The sequence below is a fragment of the Peromyscus maniculatus genome, chromosome 14 (assembly GCF_049852395.1).
Source record: "Peromyscus maniculatus bairdii isolate BWxNUB_F1_BW_parent chromosome 14, HU_Pman_BW_mat_3.1, whole genome shotgun sequence".
Lineage (NCBI taxonomy): Eukaryota > Metazoa > Chordata > Mammalia > Rodentia > Cricetidae > Peromyscus > Peromyscus maniculatus.
Genome location: NC_134865.1, coordinates 74,006,922 through 74,019,457, shown reverse-complemented (window position 1 = coordinate 74,019,457; position 12,536 = coordinate 74,006,922). Strand labels below are relative to the sequence as shown.

Sequence of the window (12,536 nt, the reverse complement as noted above, 5' to 3'; positions counted from 1 at the left end):
CATCTCTGAATGAAATCTGGCGTCTGATCTTCTTTCTTACTCCCACAAAAGCGTGTTTGTTCCCTGCTTCCTTCTCCTTCTTCCTGGTTGTAAAGCACTAGGCCAGTTTCCGCCTTGGCACTGGGAGCCAGGAATGATGAAGACAGGAACCCATCAACGTGTCTTCTCTCGTGACTGTTTCTAGGCCACGAAGCACCCTGAGGCATAACATCCAGAGGTGGGCTGGGGATCAGAGCGACTTTCAGTGTGTCTGTCTGATCCAGAAGTGGCATGGTTCCAGCTTTGGCCTGCATATTCTTTGTCTGACCAAAAGGACCTCAGGCTTCAGCAGCCCTTTCTCCTGACTAGATGGGAAGGGGGCTTTGGGCTCTGGCTTCTTTCCAGAGCCCATTCAATCTTCCAGCCTCTGCCATATAATGTGGGCAGGTCCCTCAGCCTCCCATGTCCACCTCGGGGGACAGGTCTCCTGGCTTGGGGTTGTTCTGGACAAGAGATATAGACAAGGGCATCTTCACCCCACAACTCCTGTTCTCCCTTGATTCTCACATGCATTTCTGTCCTTTCCATGTCAGTGTCCAAAGTCACATGTGTGCCCTATTTAGCCCATGGCACCTTACAAGTACTTGGACCGGAACCCAAGGAGTTCTCACTAAGAGAGCCACTAAGGAACATACAAAGAATGTGCTCATGTTCTCTGCCTGTGGTTCACACTCTCATGGCTCTGGGCTCCTTCCTAATGCTCTTTCATCCTGTACCTTGGCCCTGGGGCCCCATTGCCTTGGTCTCCCAGCTTTGTGTAAGGGCTCTACTCCCCCTCTCCCTCCCAGTCCTAAGGGTACGTAGAGAGTGGTACCTCTTGCTTCTTTGAAAGGATGACTTAGTATGTCCAGGGTTGTCCCAGTCATTTGATGCTATTGCAGGGTGAGAGCGATATGCAAATGAGTGGGTGAGGTTGTGCTCTCCAAGGAGACTTTGCAGATGCAGGTAACTTGGCTCTGTAGTGTGCTGAGCTGACTCCAGGACGCCTGAAGTCATAAATGCTGCTTTTATTGAAAATGCCATAGACTCACCCTGGGTGGTATGCTAGGGGACCGGCCAGGAGCTGGCCAGGCAGGTTCACGAGCAGTGTGTGTTCCAGTGAGGAATAACACAAGGGAGACATAACTGGAGGGCCAGTTTTTTTGGAGATGAGGGCATCAGGGGACAAAGGCAAGTACTGGGACACCAGGTTGGGGTGGTGGTGAGAGAGCCCTGTGAGAAGGGATAAGCAGGTAGGCTACAGGTAGGTACTGGCCACAGAGGTGGTGACAGGGTGGTGGCTTACACCACAGGGAAAGATGGCAGACTGGACACATAGGCTGAAAACAGTGTGGGCACAGCCTACATTGCTGAGATGTCTGAGCCAATCTGGTCATCACCCTCCTTTTGAGTCTGCTTTTTTTTTCCCCTGAGAGCAAAACCACCTGGTGACCATCCCCTTGGCCTCCCACTCTTATTGGAAGTTGGGGGTGGCCTCCATGCTGAGTGTTTGGGGGACTAGTCCAGCAGCAGTCCCTGGCTGGAGCTCCCAAATTATCAGTGCTCCTGGGGGCAAGCACCTTGTCACTAAGGTTAGGGAGCAAGGCCCAGGCCCCCCTTGTCTGTTAGCAGGACCAGCCATCTTAAAGCTTCCTAGGGAGCCAGGCACCAGGACTCTTTGCTGGGACGAGATCCCCTTTAACCCATCTCAGCTCCCCTCGGTCTCTTGATGACACTCCCGCCATCTGTTGGCACATGATGAGGTACTGGGCCTATGCTTCAGCCTGAGACATCTCTTACTTAGTAATCCTTAGGCCAGAGTACCCCAGGCCAGCAGTATCAGTTGGGGTAGAGGACAGTTTCCCTTGAAGATATCGGTACATATGGTCTGTCTATATGAAGCCGTTGAGACATACTCTGTCCAGTGTAGTGGGACCACGAGTCCCTGGCATTCTGTCTCTTCCTAGACCAGCCAAGTGCCCATGTGCACTTCTTGCAGGCCCCTACAGGCTTCCCAGCCTCCCAGAACATTTCTGCATCTACCTGCTGCTGCTGGGGGCCTGTCCTCACACCACAGGCCTGCTCTGCTCTTCTGGCCTTGGCTCTTGGGGACCTGTGGAGACTTGGGTGGGAGGTACTCCAAGTTCAGGAGGCTCCAGGAGGAGAAGATGGGCAGTACCTCCAGAAGGCCGGATCCTAAGTGACGAAGCCCTGGTCTAGCCTCTGGCCTGTCCGTCTCTGCCACCCCTGAAGGTTCACTCGTGCCCAAGAGTAGGGACCAGTGGGCGTGCTTGACACAAGTCTGCAGGGTGTTTATTTTTCCCAGGCTCCTCCCCAGGACCATCTCTCATGCCCCCCGTCTGGACTGGCTCTGGTCGGAGCAGCGGGAGGACTGTCGGGCACACCGGGGTGGCCAGGGGCCTCTGTGCCCCGCTAGCGGGAAGGATGCCAGGTACTTCAGCGCCTGCCTGCTTGGCTCTGCCTGAATCACTTCCTTGTGCATGATTTTTATGGCGCCATAGAGTCGTGAAGCTTCTGGGGGTCATGGCAGCCACAACAGGCACCTGGGCCCTGGCACACAGGCCCTCAGCCAGTGCCCATCCCGTCCTAATGCTTGGGGGCCTGGGTCCCAGGGATGATCACTGGGTCCTGCAGGGTGGGGTCCGTGACACCTCTTTGGCAAGAACTTGAGCAAGCGTTGTCAGGACCCCTTGGGGGCTTCTAGTCCAGAGTGGCCCTGTGCTATTTTTGGTGGGGGGTGGGGCTATGAGGGGGTAATGGCCAGAACTCAACCCCTAGGTTTGTGGTTTTGTGATTCTTGCTCTAGCGTGTCCATGCTTCCAAGTGCTTGAGAACATTGCAAACTGTCCAGCCAACCTTACATCTCCGCGGAGCAATCATGCCTTACACCTCAAGGACGTTTGTACTGGGGGCATAAATGGATGCACCATCACATTCCTGGGACTGAACTGCCTCTTCTGGTGTCCAGTGGGGCTGAGGGATGGTGGGTGGCGGCAGCTGTGGAACAGGACATGTGTGGAGTGGAGGAGACTGGGACATTGCAAGGCTTTCCTGGGTGAGCCTATGAAAGCCTTTGTTCGGGTTCCTATTAAGTAGTTGGGAACCAAAAGAACCGTTTGTCTATTAAGCTCACAGGCCGATGCCACCTGACTGGGGACACCGGGACCAATGGCATTTGCTAGGCTTCTTCCCTCAGGACAGACCTTGGATATCTGGGTGCACGGCCACTTCTCTTGCCCCTTCTCTTCCCAGCCTCCTGTGCATATGGCCTGCCCAGCCTTAGGTGCTAAGGAAACCCACATGTGGTGCTCTAAGACGGTAGTGGAGGTGTCCCAGTAAACCGCTCATTTCTATGTGGGATGACAAATTGAAACTGGGGTCCTGATGGGCACACATCGATCTGTGATGCAGCTGTGGGTGCCTAGCTCCCCCAGAGCCCTGGGCTGCTTCTGCGGCTGAGCCAGAGGCCACCTAGAGCGTGACTGGGGTGGTGCTGCCCCCTGGTGTCGGTGGTGCCGTCTCCAGGTCTAATTCGCCCCATGTCTGTCTTTTCAGATCGGGAGTCCATCTTCTTCAACAGCCACAACGTGTCAAAGCCAGAGTCTTCATCGGTCCTCACGGAGGTATGTCTCTTCGCCATGATGGCCTGGCATGAGGCCACCGGAGTCTGAGCCTGGATAAGAGTGTGATCTCCCCGTGGAGTCCCCAGCTGGGCTGTCTGGCAGGCCAGGGTAGCAGGAAGGACCCTTGTCCCCAGATAACAGGCCCACCCAGTCATGTCGGTGGGCATCACAGCCGCGTGTGTGGGAGCACAGTGGGCCTGGCGGGGACTGCTGACAGTGAGGCAGCTCTCCCGTGAGGCGTCCTCACTCTTGACAGCATGGCTGGTATTTAGTGAACATCTATGTCAGGTTTAGCGGAGGGCTTAGTGGCCGTCCAGCAGCTTCCCAGAAAGGATGTCCAGCTTGGAGATGTCACCAACCGAGTGCGCACGGGCAAGCAGGGATTTGATCTCTACCTGTCGGACTGCAAAGTTGAGTCTTCTAGAAATATCCTTCCTTGCTAGTGACATAAAGTACCTTAGGGCCACAGCCTTCTGTCCCCTCCCCGCCCCAGCCCAAAGTCTGACCTCCAGTGGCTTCCTGCCACACTCTGAACTCAGAGCCTCTGCTGGCTTCCTGCTCTCCTGAAGTGCAGCCAGCTGTTCTACGAGCTCTGGGTGGGTCTTTCTTCCTCTCCCGACTGGACTCAATAACAGAAGCTGCCAGTGTCTGGTTTCAGGGCCCTGGCCTGGCCTCGTGTTCCTGACCACTGTCTTGAGCAGCCCGGCAGTTCCTTTTTTGTTTGTGACTGGGTCTCACTGTGTGGCTTTAGCTGGATTTGAACTCACAGATCTGCCTGCCTCTGCCTCCCGAGTGCTGGGATTAAAGGCATGCGCCACTAGCTCGGCTAGTTGCTTGTTTATGTTTCCTTTGAAGATGCAACTGTATGCTAAGAAATAAAGCATGGCATTGACAGGGACCTGGAAGGACACCCATGTCCCTTGGGATATTGATAAATGCACCAGATTTTTTTTTAATGTTTATTATTTGTGTGTGCATGATGTGGGCACGCATGATGTGTGTGTGCGTGCACGCATATGCATGGGTGTGGAAGTCAGAGGACAGCTTTATAGAGTTGGTTCTTTCCGTCCCGCCTGTGTGTGTTCTGATGACTGAATTCAGGACTGTAGACGTAGCATAGCACGCACCTGTACACACTGAGCCATTTCCTCCACCCGGACCACCAGGCCCACAAAAGCTGCCTGTGCACACAGAGAAACAGAAGTAGTACCTTATATGGGGGAAGGCTTTCTTCTCCACGTGTCAGGGTCCCTGGACATCCCACCAGGCCATGAAAACCCTGCTCAACAGGGTGGCAGAGGGGAGTTGACCTTCCACAGGATTCCTGAGGAGCTGTCTTTGATGGTGTCCTTGCACAGTACAGGACAACTGGCCACTGGGGCCATTAGCCAGTGCCAGAGGGATGCTTTGAGGGTTAGAAGCAGTGAGCCACCTGAAGTCACCCTCTTGATTCGTCACCTATTGGCCACTGGCCTGTTTCTGTATTTGAAAAAATGGAAAGGGTCCACCTAAACACAACAGGGTCCCCCCTACATATAAGACCTGTGAGCCTCCAAACTTCCACCCCACCACATGGAACCCTTCAGAGCTGACAACTGATGAAAAGAATGCAGAATGACAAGCACAACCTTTTCTCTGCGGATGTCACCCTCCAGGAACACCTTCAAGCTGGACTGGCAGTTGATTCTATTCCCAGGAACCAGTGGCCAGGACATCATCATCTTCTACCCCAAAGAGTGCCAAGCAGAAACCTCTGTTAACCTTGAAGGCCCCACCTCATCCCCAGACAATGCCTTTGGAAATGGGCCCAGCTTCTCCCTCCACTTTTAGACCCCAAACTCCTTTCACCATTGAGAGCCAGTTCAGGGGATTATTAAGCATAGACTCCCAGGATGTAGTTCAGTGGCAGGCCCCTGGGTCATCCACAAACATGGCCCTGGGACCCATCCCCAGCACTCCTGTAATGGGGAAGGGAAGAGGACCTGCCTGAGGTCTGACCTGAGCCTCAGTTTCTTCATCGTGCCCCAGAGTACCTGTGTCCGATGTGTACCTCTGTAAGTTTAGTGTCAGCTGCAGTAGGGGTTGAGGTCACCAGGTCAGCCCACAGGAGCACCTGCTCGACTCTTCCCTTCCTTCTTTCCCAGAACCCCACAGCTCAATTGGCTTGGATCCACGGGCCCATTTCTATGCCTTTATCTAGTCCGAGGCCGGCTGTTTGGTTTCGGATAATCAAATGGCTTTGGAAGGATTTCTGAGATTCTTCAGCTGAGCTGAGAAAGTACTTTTATAAACAGCATGTCATGGGGCTCTCTAACGGGCAGCGGCGAGGGCGGCCTTGCGCCCAGCCCCTGTACCCTGAGCCTCAGATACCATCAGCTCAGCAGTCTTCAGCCGAGCCTCACAGCCTAGGTATTTTTATTAGCCTATTTATTGGGGTGGCAAAACAAGGTCCAGGAGGGCCATGTGACAGATCAGGGCCACATAGTAGAGACAGGAAGGCCGAGGCTGATCTGTGACTTGCTTGGGACCATGGGCTGGGCCAAGCCACTAACCCGAGTGACCAGGAAACTCAGGCAGTGCCCATTGTAGCCAGATGGTGGCTGCCCCTGAGGAAATACTTCCCCTAGGTCAGGCACTGGACACCAGGATTTCAAGTGGAGGGGCCCTGCTGTTCTCCTGACCGGCAGGGCATGGATGGAGCCCATGTGTCTGTCCCTGCTCAGTACATGTCTGGAAATTCCTTACTGTCTATTTTAAGATCCTTTGTATTAGTGACCAGGGCTTTTTTATTTGGTTGTTGTCCTAGTTACGGATACTGTTGCTGTGATGAAACACCATGACCAAAGCAACTTGGGGAAGAAAGGGTTTATCTGGCTTACTCATCACAATTCATCATGAAAGGAAGTCAGGACAGGAACTGAAACAGGACAGGAACCTGGAGGCAGGAGCTGATGCAGAGGCCATGGAGGGGTGCTGCTTACTGTCTCGCTCAGTCCACTTTCTTTTTCTTTTTTTTCTTTTTGGTTTTTCAAGACAGGGTTTCTCTGTATAGTTTTGGTGCCTGTCCTGGATCTCACCCTGTAGACCAGGCTGGCCTCGAACTCACAGAGATCCACTTGGCTCTGCCTCCTGAGTGCTGGGATTTAAGGTGTGCACCACCACCGCCCGGCTAAGCCCACTTTTTTACAGAACCCAGGACCACCAGCCCAGGCATGGTACCACCCACAATGAGCTGGGCCTTGACCCCATCAATCACTAATTGAGAAAATGCTTACAGGCTTGACTACAGCTCAGTCTTATGGAGGCATTTGCTCAATTGAGGCTCCCTCCTCTCTGGTGACTCTAGCTTATATCAAGTTGACATAAAACTAGCCAGTACAGTTGTCTTGCTTTGAGATAGGGTCTCACTTTGTAGCCCTGACTGGCCTGGAACTCTCTATGTAAAGCAAGTTGGCCTTAAACTCACAGAGCTGCCTCTACCCCAAGTGCTGGGATTAAAGGTATGCAGTATCACACTCAACATTTTCTGTGCTTTTAAAATTGAGATAAAAATCCACATGTATAAATATTTTAAAGTTTTTTTAAGATTTAATTATTTTCATTGTGTGTGTATGAATATTTTGACTGCACGCATGCCTGTGCACCACAGATATCAGAAAAAGGCATCGGATTCCGTGGGGATGCTGGCAACCAAATCCAGGTCCTCTGTAAGAGCAGCTAGTGGTCTTAACTGCTGAGCCATCTCTCCAGCCCCTAAGTGACCAATTTAGAAGCAACAATCACACTCCCAATGTCATATAGACAGACTTTTATATTTCCAAACCGTTTTCTTCACCCTGTTCCCATGAGTGCTCAATCTCCATTTTTACGACCCTAGCCCCTGTCCATCTCGGGTCTTACCTCCATCTGCATGGATTCAAACCACATTTCTCTGTGTGGATAAGCTACAGTTTGTCCATTTGTCTGCTAATGGATATTTAGGCTGTCTGGAACCTTTGGCCACTGGAAGAGTGCTGCAGTTAACCATTGGTGTCCAAGGGTCTGTCTGAGAACCCTTTTTTAACATTAGAATGAGTATCTGGGTCTTAAGGTATTCCATGTTTAACCTTTTGTTGTTTTTGTTGCTGTTTTTTGTTTGTTTGTTTGTTTGTTGTTGTTTGAGAAAGGCTTTCTCTTTGTAGCCTGTCCTAGAACTTACTCTGTAGACCAGGCTGGCCTTGAATTTACAAAGATCCACCTGCCTCTGTCTCCCGAGTGCGAGTGCTGGGATTAAAGGCATTCACCACTTCTGCCCATCTTAAGAAATTTTTTTTTTATAATTTATTCATTTATTTTTGTGTGTGGAGGTCCCAGGACAGTTGTCAGGAGTCAGTGCTTGCTCTCTTTCCTCCATGTGGGTGCCGGGGTTCAGACTCAGATCACCAAACATGGTAGTAAGAGCCTTTCCCTGCTGAGACGCAAGCCATTTCGTTTTCCACTTTGGCTTCAACCCACCCTTTCCCCCGGAACTCAATACTTATTGGCAGCTAGTGTGCACCCTATTGTGACTGACTTCAACAGGAGGCCGTGTAGTCTGTGTCCTTGTATTCAAGAGCTACACCTCGCCGGGCAGTGGTGGCGCACGCCTTTAATCCCAGCACTCAGGAGGCAGAGCCAGTCGGATCTCTGTGAGTTCGAGGCCAACCTGGTCTACAAAGCGAGCACCAGGAAAGGCGCAAAACTATACAGAGAAACCCTGTCTCGAAAAACCAAAAGAGCTACACCTCCTCATAGCCAGACCTGTACAGTTACCATCCCCTTCCACCTCCCCCCACCCCACCCCTGGGTCTCTCCCAGCAGGCTTAAGATGGAGGCCTAATTCCATTGTACAGATGAGCAAATAGAGGCATAGGTCAGGTACTTTCCCCAAGTCCACAGAGCTGAGAAATCTCTGGTGGGATTTGAACCCATATCCTCACCCCACAATTCCTCCCTGGGCCTCATTTCTCTTCCTCAGAGGCCCTTGGCCAAGGACTGTATGTAGGGACACATGTCTTTCCCAGAGCATGTACACTAGAGCAGAAAACATGTGGCACTGGAGATGTCGTGGACTGGGTGGGCAGACCTGGACTAGAGGCCTGTGGAGAACACAGCCGGAAGCTGGGCTTAGAGTCAGACAAGAGCATCAGCCAGCAGCGCCTTTGGGAAAGCCCAGGTCACGTGGGATGGGATGATGTTGTTTGCCAACACTTAGTTCATCACAGCTGGGAAGAGAGAAGCACATGGCTTCCTGGGTTCCGTAGGCCCTCAGCCTCACTCCTATAGGCTGCCGGCAACTATGGTGTGGTTCCAAGGTACTGGTTAGTACCCCTCGTATACCTCATCTGTACCTGGCTGTTTCCCAATCTTCTCTGCCTTCAAGCTCTGGCCCCAATGTCCTCTTTACCTTACTGTCTGCTTCCATAATAGACTATCTCCTTCCTCTCTCCTGAAAGGATTGGGCTTTCAAAACTGAAAATCGGGGATCCAAATCCTGCCCTGGATGACCAGCTTCTGTGACCCTGGACCAGCCTCTGGCTCTCTATCCTGATATCAGCCTCAGGAGTGCTTGGGCGCTAAGCACCCTGCTTCATGCACCGGTGCCTCCAGGTCCTGGCAGGCTTGGACCATGGGGGATTGGATCCACCTCCTGACCAGAAGGACGGCAGGTCCCCTCATGAGAGGGGTCCACTCTGTCTAGTACCCTAGTCACAAAAGCCTGACTTGTGTTTGCGTTGGCAGCTGGACAAGATCGAGGGCGTGTTCGAACGGCCAAGTGATGAGGTCATCCGGGAACTGTCACGGGCTCTGCGGCAGGCGCTTGGAGTGTCACTTTTTGGAATTGACATCATCATTAATAACCAGACTGGGCAGCATGCTGTCATTGATGTCAATGCCTTTCCAGGTGAGCAACAGGGCCGGGTGACCCTGCACTGGTGACCCCCTGGTTACCCGGTATCTTCAGAGGGGTGGGGACGACGAGTCAGCTTGGCTGGGGACGGAAGAGCCCCTCCTCGTTCTGGGGCCTAGGGCAAGTGTTAGCCTCTTGCAGTCTCCGCTCTTAAGATGTAAAGAGCAGTGAAGCCCCTGATGTCTAGCTGTAGGGAGACGCCACGCCCAGGCACTCCACAGCACTGTATTCTCTCATCCCATCTTTCGATACTGCCGTCAGCCTCAGCCGTGACTGGCCTAATCAGTCCATCCCACTGGCCCTCCTAGACCCAAAGAGCTAAAAGGAACTTGGAAAAGACTCAACCCCTTATCATCCACAGGTAGGGAAACTGAGTCCCCTCCAGTGGAAGCCCTCTTCTGAGGTCCCACAGCATGTAACGGCAGGGCCAGCTCCTCCTGAGCAAGTGCTGGTTCCACTGTCCTGAGCTGCAAGGCTGAGAGCCAGGCCCAAGCCCTGCCGCACCATTCCCCATTATAATGCCTGCTGCCACCAAGGCCCCACACTACATCCCCTCCCTGCGCCCTGCTGGAGCCCCGGGAAGCTCTGGCTTGGAGCCTCACTCCACTGAATATCCCTCAGTCTCTGCTCAGTCAGGGGTCCTGGGGAATACCACCAACTGAGCCCTAGCCTAGACCCCTTGGGCTGGCGGGGAGAGCAGGTATAATGTCCACAGCCAGCGCTCAAAAGCTCCTTGTGTGCTCTGGAGACCCTAAGATCCCGCATCATCATTGGAATTGAGAAGTGTAGAATTCTACCAGCACTTGGGAGGCTAAGGCAGGAGGATTGCCATGAGTTTAAAGTCATCCAGAGCTACATAACAAGACCCTGTCCCAGAATCCTGGGGTGGGGTTGGGGGATCAGATGTAAAAGAGTTAGAGTCTAGCTTTGGGTCTCCATGGCCCCAGAGCAGGGCCTTGGACTTCTCCACACCCAGGTATCCCTGCCTCAGGCTGGCCCCAAGCTCCCAGCTCATAACCACCCCTACCCCTCCAGCCTCCTGAGTAGCTGGGAATGTAGTGTTCTTGGTTGTTCTTCATTTTCTTGATGTGGAAGAATAGCAATCTCCCCCTTGCTGCCCAGGGGCATGAGTGGCCAGGAAACCACCTCACCAGGCCCAAGCATCCTGGGTACTCAGTCCTTATATCTCCTTAACCCTCAGAGAATACGGGGAGTATGTGAGCCACTCTATAGCATCACAGCTCGCAGCAGGAAACTAGGGACCCCAAAGAGCCCAACAACTCCATCTGTCATTCAGTTGACATCCGCCAGGGGCTGAACTTCCTGCTCTCAGAGCTCCCACCACAGTTGAGAGGAAGAAGATGGAAGGTGGAGCCGCTGGTGGCTGCTCTGTCATGCATGGATGCCAGAGAGAGTTCAGCAAAGGGGAGGAACTGACTCTGAAGGTGGACCAGTTGGGTACCAGGAGGGATGAAATGGGACCGGACAGGGTCAGGGGGGAGCTTCTGAGGCCTGTGTCCAGCCAACATGCTCAGACCCAGCCCACTGAGTTTCTCAACCCCTGGGTGTAGGTGGTGGGACCTTTGAGGTCCGCCAGAGTGTAGAGTGAGGGGATTGCTGTATCAGGAGCATCATAAAGATGAAGAGGAGATGTGGGGTGATCCAAGAGCACACACAGCCCACTACTGGGTGGAGGGAGGTGACAGGGCCACTGAAAAAGCCTTGGGAGGAGGGGGATACACTCTTCCACTGGTGATGGGCAGCCCTTCCCAGCTCAGACAACTATATGTATCCTCCTAAAGACAGGAGAGCCTCTTGTGTGTTCGGGGAGACAGTCACTGAGAACCAGTGTGAACTGAGTCTTCTGTCAGGGGAGCCAAGAGCTGGCTTGTCCCAGTGCACTGGGGCATGGGGTTGGGTGTGTGGCTACCAGATTGATAAGGCTGAGCCCAGCCAAAGCAGATGGGCCTGATACTGATGGTCCCAGGGGCCTCAGGCAGAGAGGGGCTGGTGTCTGGGAGGTAGCTTGGTGTACCACCCGTGGTGTAGAGCCAGCTCTTTGGGCCCAGCAGAGGCAGGGGCTTGGTTCTGGGGCTACGTGGGAAGCCCGTGGGGCACTGGGGTAGGTGGTAGCTCTGTCAAAGCACCCAGCTTTTGAGATCAGGAAGCCTGAGAGGCAGGAGCAGCTTGAGCCACTGGCCCTGCCATGTTCTGTGGCATGGGAAAGCTGCTGTGATCTCTGCTCGCCCATGAGAGGTGATGCCGGGAGCCAAAGGACCTTATCCATGGTTACAGTCCCCCCAGGACTAGGACCCATGAGTCCAGAGCCCTCACACTGACTGAGGCCGTTGATGACTTAGAACGCCAGGGTTCCGATCGTGGCCCGCTTCTTCACTCTGGTGGTCTAGGCAACCGTACTTCTGCCCCTCCTTTCTCTTCTGTACAAATGGCAGCATTTCCCATGCTGCAGACAGATAGGTTGGCATAGTGTTGGGCTTGGAGCTGCCACCTTGCCCTGCTAGTTATCACTTCCCAGGCTGGCAAACACCGACCTACCTCAGCCTGTTTACCAAAGGCCCCCAAGGAGGTGACTCTGTTATGCTCTGGGAAGTTTCCCCTCGCTCTCCGATCTAGTCTACCTGGTCCCCTGGGCCTCACCTGGGAGCAAAAGCAGGAGTGGTTACTAGGGAGTAGCCTCCTTGGTTTCTTAGCAACCCGACTGGGTCCTGGTACTCCTCCCTGCATCATACCTAGACCCACGTCTGCCCTGCCCTTCGCCCTCATTCCCAGGGCCAGCAGGATATTGGGTCCCGCAGTGGGGCCTCTCAGTACTAGGTACTAAAAACAGACAAGATCAGAGGATCTGGATCTATCACAGTTCTGTCAAGTAGGAGCTCTGTGACCTGGGGCCTTGCAGAGCCCTCAAGGCCCCTATAAGATGGACT

General features: G+C 53.4%; 1 protein-coding gene across 5 annotated transcripts in view; it reads left to right on the top strand.

Annotated features, from left to right (window-relative positions):
• Itpk1 (inositol-tetrakisphosphate 1-kinase) overlaps positions 1 to 12,536 on the top strand; it is a 145,342-nt gene that overhangs the window by 129,537 nt on the left and 3,269 nt on the right. For 3 of the 5 annotated variants that reach the window (XM_006990894.4, XM_076551286.1, XM_076551287.1), the window contains 2 exons: positions 3,595 to 3,662; positions 9,423 to 9,585. In XM_006990894.4, the coding sequence (XP_006990956.1) occupies positions 3,595 to 3,662; positions 9,423 to 9,585 (231 nt within the window). Of the gene's footprint in view, positions 1 to 2,344; positions 2,471 to 2,845; positions 3,248 to 3,594; positions 3,663 to 9,422; positions 9,586 to 12,536 lie in introns of those variants that run through there. The other 2 variants (XM_016009168.3, XM_042261083.2) reach the window with 2 other exon arrangements.